The following is a 21,560-nucleotide window of genomic DNA, read 5'->3' on the forward strand; positions in this document are numbered from 1 at the left end:
CGATAGACCTCGCCGCTCTTGTCCTCTTAAAAAAAAAAAAAAAAAAAAAAGGTCAGCCAATCCAAATTAAGTAGCGCAGAGCCGAACCAATCACAGCCGCAGCGTCACGTCGCGTGACTTGTTACATACAGCACAAGTGCCAAGCTGCACGTGTGTTTGTTTGGGAAGCAGCCAGCGGGTAATGGAGGAAATGAGTGTGCCGACTAGAAAAATCAACCGAGCGTGACCGAAGAGAAAACAGATGATGGTTCCAATGCCGGAGAGATTGTCGAACGGAAGAGCCAAAGAAGTTCCGTAGGGTGAAGGTATTTCGGCTATTTCAAGTCTGACAAAAAACAGAGTAGCTGCACTGTAAATTGTGCCGAAAGCAAGTCTGGAAATACAATAAACTGGTGCATGCGTCACACTGTGCGCCACGTTATTGTTTCGGTGAAATGAATTTCTACAATACTGTTAATTCTACTCTCTGCAGTGTTTAAATGCTTACATATACACACAGTTACTGTCCGTCCACACATACGACTCGGTTCTGCTTCTATGCCCCAGCTTTGTTTACTTTTTCCCACCGAGGCTTCTAGACTTCTGATTGGCCAACATTTCTGCACGGTTAGGAATCTAGCGCCACCTGCTGCTTTGGCATGTTCATAGCAGCGTTTTCCTTCATTTCTGCCTTTATGTGTGGACGGGATTATTTTTTAAAACGAAAACGGAAAATCTCCGTTTTCAAAAATACCCGTGTACGTGTGGACGTAGCCTCAGTCTCTGACTGGAAGCGCTAATTCGTCATTCGGCTTTTGTCAGACTAAAGTAACTGTTAAAACTGTTTGAAAAGCTCAGCTATACAACAAGGAGAGATTGAGAATTTCCTTTTAGTTCTCAGTTTATTTGATATTGACAAAAGTTAGTCAGTTTTGTCTGTTCTTCTGTAAAACAAACTAAGATTTATTTTTAGAATTAATATTTTGTTTCTAAGTGGAATTGACAATTTAGTCTGTTTCGTTTGTTCTATTTTGAAACTTAAACGCTTTAGCGGCTGCCTTTTGTGTAGTTTGCAATATTTGCCTTTATTTAGCTGAAAAAGTCTCATGTTCCTTAAGTACATCTACCCTGTTGAACTTATTATGGGAAATAAATATTTAAATAAAAACAAGCTGCTGATTATTTCACATTTTACTTGTGAGCAACGGCACATTTAAATCTTACAAATATAGTTATTTGGCTTATATCGTGATAGATATCGTTATCGCCTGAAATGAAAAAAACATATCGTGATATGAAAAAATCTCATATCGCCCAGCTCTAAGTTAGATGGACATTAGCTATTGTCCAACAGCCCTTATTCAATATTAGAATATTGCTATAAACCTTATTGGACTGTAAATCTGTTTCCCTGTTCATTTTACCTTTTGAGTGACAGAGGACGATAGTGAAGGAGAGGAGGAAAAGAAACAAGCAGCGATGGACTTGTAGTGGTAGTGGTCAGACCAGGTCATCATCACGGATGCCTCCGTACTTTGACAGCCCCTGTAGCCCCTGTTTGAGTATGTTCACTGATTATTGGTTATTACTGGTTATTTCACATAACTAAGCAGTGTGTTATGCTGTTATCAAATGTGCATATGCAGTGAGAACCAGGTGAGAAAATAGACTGATAATGAAGTTGGGTAGAAAGCAATAACTGCTGAACAAAGAAGAAAGAAAAAGAAAACCAAGATGCGTTTCATGGATACTTTGTACCACACTTAAAATACTGTGGGACATTTTAAATAAAACATATTCTTTAATATGAATGGTAACAGTTAACAGCCTTCAGAAGTAAAGCATGAGGGTGGCAGTATCATGCTGTGGGGAAGACTTTCAGGAGCGGGATCTGAGAGACTATTCAGAGTCAAAGGTTCAATGCAGCAGCGTACAGAGGCATCCTTGATGATGACCTGGTCTGAGCGCTCTGGCGGGGCAAAGGTTTATCTTCCCACAGGACCACAACCCCAAGCACACAGCCAAGATAAGAAAGAAATGGGTTTGGGACCTCACTGAGTGTTTCTGCATGGCCCAGCTGGAGCCCAGACTTGAACCCAGTTGAACACTGGAGAGATCTGAAAATGACACAGATGCTCCACATCATACCTGGTGGAGCCTGAGAGGTTCAGCAAAGAATATTTTGAGACAATAGGTGTGCCTGGCTTGTAGCATCATACTCATAAAGACTTCAGGCTGCAATTGTAAATCTCTAAAGGTGCTTCAACAAAGTACTAAGCAAAGGCTGTGAATAATTATGTACATGTTATAATTTTTGGTTTATTATGTTTAAAAACTGTTTGTTTAACTTTTTTAATTTAATGGTAAATGGACTGATTCTTATATAGTGCTTTGCTACTCTCCTGGAGTACTCAAAGCACTCTATACAACATGCCTCATTCACACAAGCACTTCTAAACACAAGTGCAAACTGAACTACATTCACACGATGAACGCATCGGAGGGCAACTCAGGGTTAGTATCTTGCCCAAGGATATTCGGCATGCAGACTGGGGAAGCCAAGGATCGAACCACCAACCTTCCGATCAGTAGCTGATCTGCTCGACCACCTGAGCCACAGCCACCCCAAAGTCCATTTTGGAATAAAGTTGTAACATGACAAAATGTGGAGCAAGTGAAGTGCTGTGGATATTTTCCAGGTGCACCGTAGTCTTGGAACTGATGACCTGTGTTGAACCTGCACAATAAAGAGAGGGTTTGCACAAATTTGAAAACCAGCTCTCTTAACAGTTTGCTTCTTGTCCAGGTGTGTGGAGCAGCAGTCTGATTGCATCTGTACTGAATAACTGCTTTAGTTGCTTGATGATTTGGTGGACTGTCTCCATGTGGTTAGGAGACCAAAATAACCTTGTGTGTATTTCTCCTCTTATCTACTATATTACATTAGTAGTATTAATAGTTCTTTAACTTACTTTTGAAAGTTCTGATTGTCACATTTGATCCTTTGCCTCATGTTTAATGACTAAAGCTCAACTGTAAAAGTCTTGTAATATACTGAAATCCAAATAACGTTCTTTTGAAAGTAGCATTGTAATGTGTACACAGCTAAACTTAGATGAAGAGAACTGGTTAAGAGACATGACCAGAAACTGACAGGACAGACTTCAGTTTCAATGACCAGCTTCCTCAGGAAATTCTGCAGAAACGCATGGTCCTGTTCCCAATTCAAACACAGACACACCCATACAAGACAGACATATATCAACATACAGCACACATCCACTCAGACATGGAGGGTACCCACAGAAGAACACACACCCATACACTCCCATTACAGCATCTTCAATAGATGGTCACATTATCGCTACAGTAACCACCAGACTCCTCCATGTTATTTCCAGCAATCACCATGAGTATGCAATCTTTTAGATTTTGCAGCCTGTTTTGTTCATCACATTGTCTCCAGTCTGCTGTTCCACCTGCTAGTCAGAATCCAGAGCAGCCCACCTATCCTTGGTATCACAAGCATATCATGTTCTCCAACAGTCTTCAGTAAAGATAAAACACTCTCTCCCACCACCTAGGATTCTTCCATAGATCTCCTTCTTGTACTCTGTTGCCTACAGCAGATTATGTAACTTCTATCACCTTGAGTACATACCATCCTCTTCTCCTGTGGTTGCAGGATTCTTCTTTGTCGCTTAGAAAGACAACAGTCTCAGGCCATGCATCAATTACCACATTTCGGACCAAATTACAATAAAAAAAAAATCAACTCCCTCTGAAAGTTCAGCTTTCTAATAACTTCAAAGGGCCACTGTTTTCACAAACCTTACAAATTGTAAGTATTTTAAGTTTCTATGCCCTTTGGACTCACAAGCACCCTGCAGTGTTTTAGCCACTAATGCTGGGATTTCCCTTATCTCTTAATGTTTGTATATCTCTACAATATCCTAAACTTTTCCAGAAGTCTGAAGAAACACCATGTCCATTTGTGGCATGTGCTACAGAGTCTACTGGAGAACTCGTTATATGTTAAAGCAGAGAAATGTGAGTCCCATGGGTCACCTTACTTGGTTTTGTATTTGAGGGTGGGCAAATGAAGACCAATCTGGAGTAAGTCAAAGCAGCCGTGAACTGGCACACCCTCACGACTCAGAAGCAGTTTCAGCGCTTCCTAGGATTTGCAAATTTTATTACTGAAGTTGACGCCTCTACCTCTGGTGTTGGTACACCCCTCTCCCAACGGTCCACTCTAGAAAGTAAACTATAGCCTTGCTCTTTTTTTCCTGTCATCTAACTGTTGATGAGTGCCATTGTAATGTCAGAAAATGGGAGCCGCAAGCTGTAAAGTTAGCATTAGAGGAGTAGCAACATTGTTTGTGGCAACACCCAAACACCCATTTGTCGTTTAGTCTGTTCAGAAATATCTAAATCAGGGGTGTCAAACTCAAATACACAGTGGGCCAAAATTCAAAACTGGAACAAAGTCGTGGGCTAACGTTAATATTTATTGAAAAAAAAAAAAATCTTCCTCCAGATATAAGAATGAATCTTTTCTTATGGACTCAAACAAGTTTTGCTGAAAAACTGAATATGGAACAAGAAAAGCTTAATACTAAACAATATATATATTAGCTGTATAATACCAGTAGGCCAGCTCTGATAGTAATTTGGTATGGCTTCGCGGGCCAAATGTAATTAGGCTGCGGGCCAAATTTGGCCCGCGGGCCAGAGTTTGACACCTATGATCTAAATGATTGAATTCTCATCAGGCTCCATGGTCACTGCTTTTTGGATATTTTGACTTTGCCTCAGAGGATGAAACGGCCGAACCAGAAAACATCCTGCCATCCACATGCTTCATTGGCTCCCTCACCTGGGAGAAGGATCACCAGGTATCACCAGCTTTCAAGCCTTGGAAGCTGGTGCTACTAATTCCTACAGGTGTTCCAACTTTTCTGGATTACTTACAGCCCCGTCTGTCTGCATAAAGCAGTGTTGGACACACTGTGGTACCCTCGTCAGCATCAGCTGAACAGTACTGTGCTGCAGAAAGCAGTGTGTTGGTACAAACATGGTGAGAAAAAGGCAATTAACAATGGAAGAGAGACGGACCATCATAACTCTTATAAATGTAGGTCTGTCCTACAGAGAGACTGCAAAGAAAGTCAAGGTGTCAGTGAGTCCAGTTTCCTTCTGCAATATGAAACAAACTGTGACAGGAAGAGTCTGACAGACCCAGAGACACGACTGAATCAGGTCATGTGATGGCGGCTCACAGGACAACAGCTTCAAGCAGCTTAACAGTGCTCGTAGTAAGAAAGTCTGTTTCAGCTGTGAAGAGAAGACTTCAAGCTGCAGGTTTGACAGGATGAGTTGCAGCGAGAAAGCCAGGCAAGACAAAGAGGCTTGTCTGTACCATGCAACACCAACACTGGACTGCTGAAGACTGGAAGAAGGTATTATGGACCGATGGATCAAATGTGAAATCTTCAGTTCATCACACAGGATCTTTGTCGTCGAGTAGGTGAAAGGATGGTTCCACAGTGTGTGTCATCACCTGTCAAACATGGAGGAGGAAGTGTGATGGTCTGGGGCTGTTTGCTGGATCTAGGGTCGGCGACTTGTAGAGTGGGAGGCACCATGAACCAAAACAGCTACCACAGCATTCATGCAGCACCCTCTGGTATGGTGCCAACTAGGTCGGGGCATGAACCCGACCATTATCTTGCCTCATGATGAAGCAAGATAATGACCCCAAACATAAGTGGAAGCTGTGCCAGAACTACCTCAGGAATAAAGATGGTGAGCTTGAAAACATGGAGTGTCCAGCACGGTCTCCAGACGTAAACCCCATCGAGCTGGTTTGGGATGAACTGGACAGAAGAGTGAAACCAAAGCAACCTACAAGGTCCACATTTATGGGAACTTCTGCTACAGATATGGGAGAATATCTGATTTCTGTTGTAGACAGAAGCCACAGGTGTGTTCAGCTGTTATATCTGCCAAAGGGGCTACTTTGATGAGTCAAAAGTTTAGAAGGTCTATAGGTTATTTGTACTATGCTTTCATTGTAAGTGAATGAGATATTAAAATAAAAAATAAAAAATAAAATGTTTTCAATAAAAAACTGGATAATTGGGGTGTTCTAAAATGGTAGTGTATAGTGTATATACGATTTCCTGGTATACCGATTACACATCAGAGCTACAAAGAATCAGAAGAAAGCGCTTTATAATAATAATGGATTGGATTTATATAGCGCTTTTCAAGGTACCCAAAGCGCTTTACAATACCACTATTCATTCACTCTCACATTCATACACTGGTGGAGGCAGCTACAGTTGTAGCCACAGCTGCCCTGGGGCAGACTGACAGAGGCGAGGCTGCCATATCGCACCATCGGCCCCTCTGGCCAACACCAGTAGGGTAAAGTATCTTGCCCAGGGACACAACGACCAGGACAGAGAGCCCAGGGATCGAACCGGCGACCTTCCGGTTACAGATGTGATTCCCAACCCCCTGAGCCACGGTCGCTTTGCCAGGACCGATCGGAGGCAAACTTCATTTCAATACCACTGCATACCACGAAGCACTTTAACATTACGTTACCATCTAAATGCAAAACACGTTGCAGCGAGCACAAACTGTGGGAGCTGTTAGCGCTAGCAGTTAGCGTACCAAAAAAGGTGTCAGCAGCCCAAACTTGATGAAATAACTGGCTTCAGGAGCACAATTTGTTAGTCAACATCGGACAAACATACAAATTCTCTCACAAAGTAGATTGTTCTGGACTGTAGACCACTATCAGTGGTACAAGATAGGGGGTTAGAAAATGTGCTACAGTAGCATCAGGTGATCCAACTTTCCAAGTGCCGAAAGACTATTTCAAGTAAAATTCAACAACTGTGTGTGTGTGTGTGTGTGTGTGTGTGTGTGTGTGTGTGTGTGTGCGCGCGCATGTGTGTGTGTGTGTGTGTGTGTGCGCGTGTGTGTGTGTGTGTGCGCGCGCATGTGTGCGCATGTGTGTGTGTGTGTGTGTCTGCAGCAAAGGAGAGACACAGAGAAAGATGTGAACACATACATTTTTGATGAAGGTTCCAGTCAACAAACCAGTCAAACACTCACAGATGTCCACTGGGAGCCTCGTAGCATTTAATTCAATACAACTACCGAATCAGGAACCTTTGAACACTCTCTGTTTTCTCCAGCTCACCTCAGAAATTGCTTTTTACAAATTACTTACTAAACACTTTGAGGTGATTCACGAGGACTTTGACAAATCTGTTTATTCATCAGTGGATACACAGCTACCAGTAAGGTTGTGCTGCTTTTAATTCAGTACCCGAAAGGTGACGTGAGGATAGGAGAGGATTAGAGCTGAAAGTGGATTACTTAAAGGGATGATTCATGATGTACAGGAAAAAGTGTGAGAGCGCAGTGATTAATGAGGCATTCAAAACCTACTTTCTATCATCATTGTTGGCTAACTGATTTTTTTTTCTCCAAATTAGAAACACAAAAGGTAAACCAATACACTGACCACTTATCTACACACACATTCACCATTCAGGGACCTAAAGAACTAAGTTTCCACCAGCCGCCATGGTTCATGTTCATATGAACACACAGCTGAGCCGTGCAGCAGAAGCTACCTGCTCATGTCCAGGTTCAGTACAGCTGGTAGCTCAGTATAATGAAATCACTGTTACCTGCTTCTTTTAGTTTCTCAAACAACGCTTGTTTGGTATGTGGCTAAAATGTGGCACGACCTCTGAGTTACTGGTTTCTCAGTAACCTGGTTGACTTAAAGTGGTTAAACAATTAGCGCTGTTTTACTGCATCGCACATTCCTCAGATACTTTTAACACACAAAGGTGCATCTTTGTTTTAATGAGTTTAAAACCAAGTGCACATGCTTCTAAATAAAGTACCATCGATCAGATGTCGGTTTTTTGTCACAGCAAAGAATCAGCTTATCTTCTGCCAAACCTAAACAGACATGCCGAAAAACTAATATTGAATTTTAAGAATTTTTATTGAAGACTTGAACAACGACCATGTATCTATCTAATGTATCCTATTAGCTTACTGTTCCCAATATGCTGGAAAAAGTGGAAAGAGCTAGTAAAGTTGATAAGTAGGCATATCCAGCTCTTAAACCTCACTGGCAGAAGTGGAGACAGCAGATCACCTGCTCTGTCAGCTGCTAAAACTAGCAAATGTGACCACAGACATGTTTGTCACAATTATATTACCTTCCGAAGTGCAAAGTGGTATTCCTTGCATACCTGATGGCTTGTATGTTTTGCACATGGCACTTGTTCATAGATATTCACTTTATTGTTTGTGAGTAAACTGGCTGCTAACTACTACAGTACATCTCTCCTGCTTTGAGTCTCCTTCTGCTTGGGATGATGCATAATTCACAAAGACAGAGTAGAGTGAGAATGAAAGGCTAAAGCACAAATGAAAGTGAAGAGGAGCGGGGGGAGCGGGTTAGCTCAGTGCATTGAGCCGGCGCCTACATGCCATATGGCTGAAAGCGGCCGGCCTGAGTTCAAGTCTGACCTGTGACCCTTTGCCACATATCTGCCCTGCTTTCCTGTTGTTGCTTCACTGATCTGTCTGATAAAAGCTGGAAAAGGCCAAAAAAAAACAAGAAACTTGACAAAGATTGGTTTCTGATATTTATATTGTAAGATTCTTTTTAGTTGCATTTTTTAATCACATTGGTCATTATCTCTAAATAATTTACACGTGTTTTAGAAGAATAAATTTAGAATATATGCTAAAAGCTGTATTTGTTTACTTTCAGTAAGATATCAGTTTCTCTCCATAATGTATTCAGAAAGCAGCCAATCGACCAATCCATACCAGCCAGCCTCATTAAGCATGTCATTTATGCCTTAACAAAAATTAATCTAAATTCTCTCTGGTTTGGAAGAGGCCCCTGCATCCCTCACCTATCACTGCTCTGCAGAAGGCAGCCAGGCGGATCGGCAAAGGAGGGAGAGCCAGACATAAATCAACAATGGGAATGGGTCCCAGCATGGAGGCTCCAAATCAAGGTCGGGAGAAAGCAGCCTATCAAACTACAAGGGTCAATAGATAAAAGGTTGTTAGGTGTGTGTGTGTGTGTGTGTGTGTGTGTGTGTGTGTGTGTGTGTGTGTGTGTGTGTGTGTGTGTGTGTGTGTGTGTGTGTGTGTCGTTTATCTTTAAATTAATGATAATCTTTTAACGTACATTTTTTAATTATTATTATTTCTGTTTGCTTGCATTGCACATTATGTGTCAGAGCAGCCTGAGCTTTTGGCTTCACATTAGCTGTTCAGACATCGGTGTCATTATTTCGGAAACACTGCATCAGAATATATTACATAAGGCTGAGGTAAACAGTAAATGGACCTGTATTTATAAAGCGCTTTTCTACTCTGCGCACTCAAAGATATACAGTACACACACCACATGACTGATAATGGGTGACTACTAGTCCCAAGGATTTATTCTATAGTCCATTCATCATACTTCTGAGAATACAAATCCATAAAAGTGCTGAGCATGTTAATATTACATTCAATACATACAGAGAATATGTGGAGGAGTAGCAGCTCTACTCTCCCAAATAGCAAAGTCCTCAGTTTATTTATAAAGGAGATGCAAGCCACCAATGTGAGTGAGTGCGGAGGACAGCTTTGAGTGCTCAGAGTAGGAAAGCACAATATAGGAACCAGTTCATATACACAAGTGGTCTGCGTATAATAATGCAACAATAACAGGCTTAACAAAGAGAGTAACAGTTATGTTGGGCCCATCTAGAAGTAAACCCACCTGCCTGCCCACTATTACACCACCTATTACACCACCTATTACACCACATATTACACCACCTATTACACCACCTATTACTTCACCTATTATACCACCTATTACACCACATATTACACCACCTATTACTTCACCTATTATACCACCTATTACACCACATATTACACCACCTATTACACCACCTATTACACCACCTATTACACCACATATTACACCACCTATTACACCACCTATTACTTCACCTATTACACCACCTATTACACCACCTATTACACCACCTATTACTTCACCTATTATACCACCTATTACACCACATATTACACCACCTATTACACCACCTATTACACCACCTATTACACCACATATTACACCACCTATTACACCACCTATAACACCACCTATTACACCACCTATTACTTCACCTATTATACCACCTATTACACCACCTATAACACCACCTATTACACCACCTATTACACCACCTATTACTTCACCTATTATACCACCTATTACACCACCTATTACACCACCTATTACACCACATATTACACCACCTATAACACCACCTATAACACCACCTATTACACCACCTATTACTTCACCTATTATACCACCTATTACACCACCTATTACACCACCTATTACACCACCTATTACACCACATATTACACCACCTATAACACCACCTATAACACCACCTATTACACCACCTATTACTTCACCTATTATACCACCTATTACACCACCTATAACACCACCTATTACACCACATATTACACCACCTATTACTTCACCTATTACTTCCCCTATTACTTCCCCTATTAATTCACCTATTACACCACCTACTACTTCACCTATTACACCACCTATTACACCACCTATTACTTCACCTATTATACCACCTATTACACCACATATTACACCACCTATAACACCACCTATTACACCACCTATTACACCACCTATAACACCACATATTACACCACCTACTACTTCACCTATTACACCACCTATAACACGACATATTACACCACCTACTACTTCACCTATTACACCACCTATTACACCACCTATAACACCACATATTACACCACCTACTACTTCACCTATTACACCACCTATAACACGACATATTACACCACCTACTACTTCACCTATTACACCACATATTACACCACCTATTACTTCACCTATTACTTCCCCTATTACTTCCCCTATTAATTCACCTATTACACCACCTACTACTTCACCTATTACACCACCTATTACACCACCTATTACTTCACCTATTATACCACCTATTACACCACATATTACACCACCTATTACACCACCTATAACACCACCTATTACACCACCTATTACACCACCTATAACACCACATATTACACCACCTACTACTTCACCTATTACACCACCTATAACACGACATATTACACCACCTACTACTTCACCTATTACACCACCTATTACACCACCTATAACACCACATATTACACCACCTACTACTTCACCTATTACACCACCTATAACACGACATATTACACCACCTACTACTTCACCTATTACACCACCTATTACACCACCTTCATGTGTTTTAAAAACTAGAGAAACGCTTTGTTAATTGTATGTTTTTTATGTTCCAACGTGAGAAGTTCTGTTTTGTATTCAGTGTAGCCTGTTTTTATGTTTCCCTTCGTCTTTTTCTCTCTTGTTTTGTTAACTTTATCCACAATTGTTCAATAAAAATATTCTGAGTAAAAAAAAACTAGAGAAACTTGTATCTGTGTTGATCTGCTTCTGTTTCCTGAAACTGTGCCAGTTTTGACAGATGGTTAGATGGTAACAGATTCAAAAGTGGGCTCTCTCTCTTACAGCAATATAATCTTCTGACGTCACCTTTATCATATTCATTATCTTAAGTTACCATCATTTTTTTAATCCATCAGTCTAAAGACAGAACAAACTTGGACAAATGCTTCCCTGAGCTGAGACTACAGACATGTCTTTATAGGTTTCATTCTATTCATGTAAAAACCATATTGTAGGAAACGTCAGCAAACGCATCCCAAAGAATCAGGCTTTAAGACAAAAAACAAGAAACTAAATGGAAACTAAACTAAATTCTGAAAGATCCCTGCCCAAATGTCCCATTTAGAATTGTTATAAATCTTCTAAATAGTAAAGGATGAAGGCAAATAACAGGTCTGATAGCAGGATAACAAAATGTTCTTATATATTGGACTGGCTCTGGGAGCAGACAGGTCAGTATACAGAAAGTGTGGCTTCCCCTCTCAAGCAGACAGTCCTCCACTCTGCACATGATGTTAAACGTTAGGCAGTCTTCTCCAGTTCTCAAAAGCAACCAAAAGACACGAATCAATGCACAAACACTTCTTCCCTCCATGTGAGTTAAATGCCTTCCTTCAATCAGCTGTACAAAGGCAAAGCAGCTGAGCTACCACCAAGACAGAGAGAAAAAGGAAAGCCCTCATACCTCCTCCTACCTCGAAGACAGATTAAAAGAGTCTAATCTTTAAACTCCAGATTCCCTGGCCTTTGTCTGTGTGCTGGGGATGTGGCATCAGCCCAAATGGGATGGAAATTCTATATTTGTGAAAGGTTAAGAGAAGCACGCCAAAGTCTACGAAACACGGAGGAAAAGAGAAGAATAAATGTATTTAAATGACATCTGATCTAAATTAATTAAACAAAAAAAGAGTCCAGGGACTTTTTCATCTAAGTGGTATTGATTATCTTATAAGGAGTCAGATTATTGTGTCTACTTAGTAGCTGAAGGATGGTGGTTTGGACAAATGTGTATTGATTGTGAATAATTAAATTCATGGAAAGAGTTTTCAGCGCACATAAAAGGAGAGGTGCTGGGATCTATTTCATGTACCAGTGGTACTGTTCACAGAGAAAGAAGCGAATTTTCGGAGCTCAGGATTTATCAAATGACAAGAAGTTTCTATGTAAAGTCAATCAACGTGCCTTTTATTTGGCCTGTAGGGAGGAAATAAGTAAAGGAGGTTTCTTTAAATAGAAATCAATTTCACCCTGGCTACACACATCTGTAAAGCAATTGAAACACAGCTCCAGCAAAATTGTCAGCACAAAAGGATGTGATATAAAGCACCTGCCATCGTGTGATTGGGTAAAGAAAAGGGACTCGGGGGGGCCCGTTCTCTGGAAAGGCATCCTTATCACTGCCTGCAGGGCCGATGTCATTAACCTGGACTTCACTAACTGTGGCTGGATTAGATTCTGATTTTATGGTGTAATCATACAAAAACACATCCACACGCTCGCCCAGATTCCTGCTGTGACAGCTGAGGGAAAAAAGCCAAGTTATGTGCAAAAGGACAATGTTTTAACATTCTTATTATGAAGTTATTTTCACTAAAGTCGGCTATATACTGTCCCAGCTAAAGCCCATTCTTATTTGAGCTAGTTCAGCTTTGCCTCTTAGAGCGAAACCACGTAGGAGTAAGAATATAGGCGGGGTTACACTGCCACATGCTAACACAAACGCTGTTTCAGAAACAGAAGATGTCAGAAGATCTTTCAAATAAAGTCTCATTACAGTAGAAAAGGGGAACATAACTATACCCTAGAAGACGTCGCTACCAACCGCCAGGATACTGAGAGGCTGACACGCCAAGTTTAAACTTTTTAGCAGTTTTAGTCCTGTCTAAATCCTTCAGGATCAATAGCAGCAGGATTTCTAGGTGTTTTACCTTCGCTGCAGAAGCGGCCCTTGTATTCTGTTTTGGAGCAGTCACAAACCGGTTCTCCGTCCACCACTGTGCACATCCCACCATTCTCACACGGGTTCACGGTGCACCATCCTTCCGACTCCAGCGGCACGTTAAGGCTTCCTAGGAACAGGGGCTGTGAGATGCCGTATTTGAGGTCTGCGATTGTGCCACTGAAGGGCTGCATGTTTCGCACTGTAGGCAGTGTAAGTGCACCGCTGCGGATATCCTGAGGCACTCCACCTAGGAACAGGTCGCTGACTATTTTCATGAACTGACGCTGAGGCTTTACCTCGCCTGCTTTGGCTTGGCCGTCCAGCACCAGCACTGTGCGCAGGTTGTACCTGCTCAGGGTGGCAAAGTGCCAGCTGCTGTCATCTACCCGTCTGTCTGACACAACAGTGGTCTCAGCACAGTCGATGCTGAAGCGCAGCCGCAGTAGTCCCTCCGCCACTGAGAGCTGTAGAAAGTCACAGTAACCTCCATCGTCAAAGTACAGCAACAGTGCGTCTGAGGCCTCTGTCTTAAACTGGAAGCTGAGGTCACCGCGGGTGCTGGCATCCCAGCGGAGGTAGCGTGCCCACTGACCTGGTGTACCTAAAAACTCCAGTCCCAGGCATGTGCTGAGGAACACATGCAGCCTGATAGAAAAACCTACAAGATCCATAGCTGTAAGTAATTTCTTAATCCAAAGAAATGTCTGACGAGAATTCGGTTAGATTCAAATCTCAGGGACTGGACTCAGTTTCAGGGTTCCACAGTTCAATCTTCAATATAGATATATTTGGATAAACATTTATTATAAAAAAATATGTCTTTAAAAGAGGGAAAGGGCAATAGCAGGAGAACAGTCGTTGTAGTTAACAGTCGTAAGGTAAATTGTCCAGGTGTTGCAGGGCAGTGATTGTTGTCCTTTTAAATGTTACCGAGCAAGCTGACAGAAGGAGGAGACCTTTAAGACGTCGCCCTGCTCTTCAGACCGGACGAAGATGGAGACTTGTGGTGCGAGGTCATGTGAGTGGAATTTCCTCCTTCATTTTGTCTGCTGGGATGTGGAGCTGGCAGGGGAGCCGCTGGCCTTTTGCAGTTACATCCCTGTCACAAAACAGAAGGCACATGGTTACAATGAGTCCACTATGCAGCACACATGCCAGACCACTGCAGCTCTGTTCCAGGCTGTTCACATGGATGCAGTTTCAGTGGCAGACACAGACACAAAGTGGAGCACTAAAATGCATCTGTGCACATAGCAGCTAGGAAAACACTTGTTGTAAAAAATGCAGTTTTGTTTATTAGAATTTCATCATCTTTATTTCATATTCAGAGATGTGCAGAGATAATCAGAGGGAAAAACCAGGTTACACACTCAGCTGTGAATGGTCCACTAAATACATTCAACCTTTTCTTTCTAACCTGCACGCTGCAGAAAACAATCCTGAATAACAGTGCCTGTGAAATCACTGCATTTTTCCCTCCTCCACAAAGGTTGTTGGGAGTTATCGGTCATCTGCTAGGGAAATTAGTCTCATTATTCTCATGGCAGTGCATGACTATCAGTCAGCCAGGCGCACTGCCTTTATCTGATGACCAGCCTGGAGAGACAGCTTTCAGCTTCAGCTTTCAGCTGAATAAAAAGAAGCACAGAAAAAACACAAGCAGGCACGGATCCACTAGCTAAATACTATTTTATTTAATAAAATCTCAGTTTATATATTTTTTAATACAGACAAATTGTACACTCGGTCTTTTATATTCCAAAAAATTATATTTATGCTTTCTGTATGAACTGTCAAGTCCTTCCACAGTACTATCCAAACATCTTGAGACACCTCGCGTTGCTTTACTTATTTCTTGATTTATTCACGTCCAAGGACAAAGAACAACGAGCTTACAGTGAGCCTGAGGTTCAATAGTTTTTCATCATAGCTGCTTTTCACTCATTTTCAATCCGGTCCATTTTCAGAGCTGTTTGCTTTTGTTTTTAGTTAAGCTTCCCAACACTAACCTATGAAGCACTCAAGCATCAAAAAGCACCAAACTCAAGAGAGGACAGCATAGAAAAGAACTCATTTTAAACTACATCGTCTTTAGTCTAATCTATAAAAAACAAATAACAAACACAACACAAAGATAAGCATCGAATGGTCTTTTTGCACCAATAACTTGACATATCTCAGAACACATCTGACCTTTAAGAATTGAAGGAAACTGGACACCTGGAGGACAAAAGAAGAAGTGTCAGGCCTAAAAAACTACACACAGCAGATAATATCTGAAAACCATGTCTTTAAGAAACAGCGAAACATTTAAAGACACAGAGGCTAAGACTTGCTCCTGGACCCTCAGTTCATCCGGCTTGTGTTCCCTGGAGCGCCGTTAGAAAGGTCTCACGTAGCTGTCATGGAGCCGATCTTAAGGAAGAAAAAAAGTGATCTATGCCAAATTACACAAGCACTCGTCTACAAACATCTGTGGCAACTGGACTTACAGTATGATGAACACAAGTATTGAAATTTGTAGGTGAAACTGTCAGAAAAGCAGCACAAAAGTGAGTGTGTACAGCAATGTGTAAGCCCCGGTGGAGGCTCTGTTATGGTTCGGGGCTTCATTTCAGCCAGTGCTGCAGAGGAAGTGTTCAAAATTGGTGGAGTTATATTTTCTACACCACACTGCTAAAAATAAAAAATAATAAAGGAACACTTGGGGAAAAACTGGCTATCTGTACTGATATGGACTGGGTAGCAACTAAAAGATGCCACATCAGGGCAGGGATGGAAATGAAAAGTGGAAAAGAAACACAGGAGGCTAGTCTGAAATGTCATTGCAGCAGCTCAAAATAGTACCCAGTAATTTGTATGGTCCTCATGTGCTTTTATGCATGCCTGACAACATTGAGCAGGATGGTGTCCTGGGGAACTCCTCCCAGATCTGGACCAGGGCTTTACTGAGCTCCTGGACAGTCTGAGATGCAACCTGGCAGGGCCAGATGGACCGAAACATAATGAACCAGAGATGTTTTTTGGCTTCAGGTCAGGTAATGGAGTCCTTGATCCTCTAGGAAGTCCACATGAGACCAGCCACTGCATAAAGAAGAACCCCGACAATGTGTCAAGTCTGACGATCTGTCTATCATCCCGATACCGATCAGGTGCCTCTGTGTAACCTGAAGAGGTCTGAGCGTCCCTCTATGGTTATATCGCTCAGACCATCATATGGCCACCAAACCGGTCATGCTAAAAAAAGTTACAGGCAGCACAACCTTCTTTCTCCGTGTCTGTCACATGTGCTTAAGGTGAACCTGTGGTAGACCTGCTGATTCTGATATATATGGCACATCCCAGTCGTATTCCACAGTGTGGGGCAGTGATCACAAGCCCCTCTAGAGGACGGTGGGTCAACCTCATGAAGTCTGTTTCTGATTGTTTGGTCCGAGACCTTCGCACCTGTGGCCTGACAGAGGTCATTTTGTACGGCTCTACCGATCTTAATCCTGTTGTAAGAGGCCCCCGCCTGTAAAACCATTCTTGTTTTGTGGCTGTCTCTTTGTTGCTCCTCTGTTGTCTCATTAACACCAAGGCACCTCAAAGTGATTAGCAACACCTGTTACCTGCAGTGCATCTGGAAAGTATTCACATTTTGTCCCGTCACAGCCTTATTCCAAAGTGGATTCAATTTGTTTTCACCTCATAATTCTTTGCATTATAGCCCTTAATGAGAAGATGAAAAAACAGCTTAAATTCCTGTAAATGTATTAAAAATAAAGAACAAAAATGTAACACGTACATAAGTATTCACAGCTTTTGCTAAATATTATGTTGAACCACCTCTGACAGCAATTCCAGCCTTCATGAGTGTGATGCTAGAAGCTTGGCACGCCTGTCTTTGGGAAGTTTGTCCCACTCATCTTTGCAGAAGCTCGATTGCTCCACCAGGTTGCATGGTGAGCATCGGTGCACAGCCATTTTCATATCTCTCCAGAGATGTTCAATCAGGTTCAAGTCTGGGCTCTGGTCTTGCATCTTAAGGACATTAACAGAGTGGTTAACATTAAGGATGTCTCTGTAAATTCCTGCATTCATCTTTCTCTTGACCCTGACTAGTCTCACAGTTCCTGCTGGGCCTAAACTTCTACTACTCACCTGGGTTTTTTGAGGAGGTTTCACCCTAGTAGGGAAACAGCAATAGTAGGATAGAGAATTTTGTTTCTCGTGGTCTGGGAGTCCTTTGTCAATTTCAAGACCCTGCTTCTTACTTTCATCCTCCACTTCCAATTCTGAGTGTCAGGACAGAGACTGAATATTTATGTACATTTTTATTCCTTTTAATTTTTAATACATTTGCAAGAATTTCATTCAAACATTTTTCACTTTGTAATTATGGGTCATTGTGTGTAGAATTTAAGGTGAAAATGAATTGAATCCATTTTGGAATACTTTCTGGATGCGCTGTAACTGATCGGAGCAAGATCACAGAAGTTTAGTTGACTTAATGCTACACTCTGAATAAACAGGGTTCCTTTAACTGTTTGGATCAGTGAAATTTCCCTAAAATTTACTAAATACTAAAATGTGTAAAAAAAAATTTTAAAAAAAATTGGTGCCTTACTAAAGTAATCTGAGTAGTTTTTGTGCACATAATGAATCAGACGAGGAAATGTATACAGCTGTACATTTAATTCACCAGCAGGTCATGTCCCACTGTGATCTACAGCAACCAGTTTTTCTCACCATCGCAGTAAAATAAATCTTTCTAGAATTCAAAGTTTCCCGACATATTCCGACATGGAGCCATGAAATTGTGAACACGGGTAAGGGCGGATAAATTACAGCGAAATTATAAAATCAAAGAACGCAGGCCAACCTGAGCGTGGAGGAGGCATGTAAACATAATAATAATCCATATCTCCACTGCAACAAGTACGTCCTCCACTCCTGAGTGATAACTGAAAACAATATCTTTGAATAATCAACATGAAGTTCGACTTTTTCTGTTCTGTTCATGCGCACTGCTCCCTGTTATATAATAATCAGGGTAATATTTAGCAGGCATTGTTACAGGCCTGCACCGAAAAGTCATTAATATTAGAAATTAATATTAGTGTTGGAACTGGCAATGTTTCCAATACATATTCTGTCGTGCATACAATGTTTCTAATATATATTTGTGTACAATATTACTACGTAGAATTATTACTGCTGCATTTTCTCTCTCAGTGTGTGTGTGTGTGTGTGTGTGTGTGTGTGTAAAACCCCATTATAAATAAGACATAACTAAAATTAAGCTCTTTTTTTTCATGCACAGCATTAGGATCAGTTAAACTTCATAGTTGATCATGATGAAGGACTTTGATACATTTTCACATGACAACTTTACGTTTAAAGACTTTTAATTTGGTGTCACAAACTGACAAAAATTATACAAAAATGTTACCTTCATGACTTTGATCTAAAACAGTCTTCTAACATAAATGTAATAGTGACACTTACAGCAATGATGTGGGTTTTTTATTTGTACACACAGTACTGATGTATTTTGTTGTTGTATGTGATAATTATTATTAAATGTATGAAGATCGGCCGACCAGAGTATTTCACAAAGCTTCTTCTGTACATGGTCTACAATAAGAATAAATCATCTTTTTAAAAATGAACCCTTTGAATATTTACACTCTCGGTGAGTTTATTGAAACACCACCCGAATCCTTTGCTGTGTCTCGGGGTGGGAGCTCTGGCGAGATGTCATGTGACAACTGTTTGGGTGAAAAATCTTCACCACTCATTTTTCAGCTCTTTTGAAATGTGGGCTCGTTATACTGTGGATCATGATTAATTATGAAGTCTTAACCAGATGTCACTGCAAATTGTTTTCTGGGCTAAACTGTGTCAACTACTCATACAGCCTCAGTATGTGCCCAGTGGTACGAGTTATGCAAACCATTTGCACAGGAATGCTCACCTCTGTGAACACACCAGTATAAACATGCAGTGCAGTCGTGTTAATATCGCTGGACACTTTTCAAGTATAAACTGAGAAGTGAAATCAAGAAATATTTTAATATATTGTTTTACACGGACACACATAACATTTTGTTTTATGTTGTTGATCATTACTTGGTTGTTTGCTTGGGTTACCATGGTAATACAACTTGATGTAACCCAGTAAAGTAAAGCAGCCAAAAAAGGCCAAACTGGCATTACTGACATGAATTAAGCCATTTTTGACGGAGAGAGTCTCTGCAGTGTCTGCTTAGCAGAAATAACAGAATTCAAAACGAAACCAGAGCAGAGACAGCCACGGATGTTTGCATCATCATATCACTGAACCTCCAAAACGATCCTCGTAAGACTTTTACGTGTTGTGTGATGATTGTGTCATATGACTCTATCAGCACACACAATGTCTACAGTGGACTGGTTCTTTTAGAGCACCTTTCACTCAGACCACTTTATAGAACATGTTTCATTCACACATCTAAGTGAATGCACACAGCGTGCATTCATACTCCAACGAATCCGTCGGGATCAGTTCAGGGTTCAGTAAATTGCCCAAGGGTACTTCAGCATGCCGACTAGGGCAGCCAGGATTTAAAATACCAGCCTTTCAATTAGTACACCTGCACTATCTCACTGTGCTATGCTGAACCCCTCAATTATCAGCTGCTCCACTCTTGGAAACACTTCTCTTCTTCATTAATGCCAAAGATGATTATTAAATGTTGCATTTAGAAGCAAACTTTATCATTTCATTTACTCGGATATTAAGGATGTTAAGAATGTGCATTTTATATTACTCGAGTAGCAGCCATCATCTACAAAACATTTTGCATCACTTTAATACGCATCCCAAAAATTAATTACATTTTTTAAAAGACCTGCAGGATGGTGAGAACATAATGTTTAGCTGATTTACTGAAAACAGGAACTTCCAGCTAGCAGCACAGGCTGCAGGTATAGTTCAAATCCTTTGAAATCTTCTATGAATGTTCAAATGAGTAAAATCTTGATTTTTAAATGTTCTGTGGTTGTAGTCGTAATTTGCATTATCAGCCCCACATGGGCATCGCAGTATTAGGCAGTAAGAAATTGAGGATGCAAGTCTGCAGTTTTGGTTTCAGGATGTGTACACTCTGCACGACGCGTGTGCACACGTGTGTGTCTTTTGTTGCTGTGTGAGAAGTGTTGGGGGTTAAAAGGCTAAACGGCATGGATCATTGTTCTCGGTAAAAGGCTCCTTTGACGAACCCCACAGGGACGAGTCCACATACACTCACTGACAAAAGGCAGCAGCACACTGAATCCTATTAAGAGCCACACGGACTGGAGTGAAGCGTGTGTGTGTGTGTGTGTGTGTGTGTGTGTGTGTGTGTGTGTGTGTGTGTGTGTGTGTGTGTGTGTGTGTGTGTGTGCAAATGCAGATGAAAGCGACCAATCGGCTGGCCTCTTGTGTTTAAATTGATGCTACTTGCCAGTAATTTTACAGCAGGTGCCCTGATCACAAGCGTAACCCGTTGCACAAAAACACACACGCATGCGGTAATGCTGTCCAGATGCAGAGACAAAATGTCCTCCATAGCTTAACGATAATATCTCAGGCTACAGATTTTTGGGACGCGCTTATCTCACTGAGAGTAAAGCCTCCAGATACGTACAGAGACACTGGCCATTTTGCCTCTCACAGCGGATTCAAAGAAGTGCCATTTTCTTTGCTGGCTTTATTGCTGCAGTGGTACAAAATCATTTGAGCAGCACATGCATGCTGACAGTGGCGAGGAGGAGGAGGAGAGACAGCAGAAGGAAAGATGAGTGGAAACAGAGATGGAGGAGGGAGGGATGTTCCACCTCATCCATTCCCACTCATGCATTTCACAAAACACCCTAACACTATTCTTCATCACACTGCAAACACATACTTCAAGTCTGTAACAGACCTTTCCTGGTACACAGAGCAGCACTGATCCACCATTTTAGGCAGATGCATTTGGGCTCAGTTCT

At 41.3% G+C, this 21,560-nt stretch overlaps 1 protein-coding gene across 1 annotated transcript in view; it reads right to left on the bottom strand.

Annotated features, from left to right (window-relative positions):
• nrxn3a (neurexin 3a) overlaps positions 1-21,560 on the bottom strand; it is a 220,619-nt gene that overhangs the window by 195,351 nt on the left and 3,708 nt on the right. Inside the window, 1 exon segment of the mRNA XM_014408191.3 lies at positions 13,552-14,664. Within this exon segment, the coding sequence (XP_014263677.2) occupies positions 13,552-14,236 (685 nt within the window). The 5' untranslated portion in view covers positions 14,237-14,664.

Source organism: Maylandia zebra, linkage group LG19 (assembly GCF_041146795.1).
Source record: "Maylandia zebra isolate NMK-2024a linkage group LG19, Mzebra_GT3a, whole genome shotgun sequence".
NCBI lineage: Eukaryota > Metazoa > Chordata > Actinopteri > Cichliformes > Cichlidae > Maylandia > Maylandia zebra.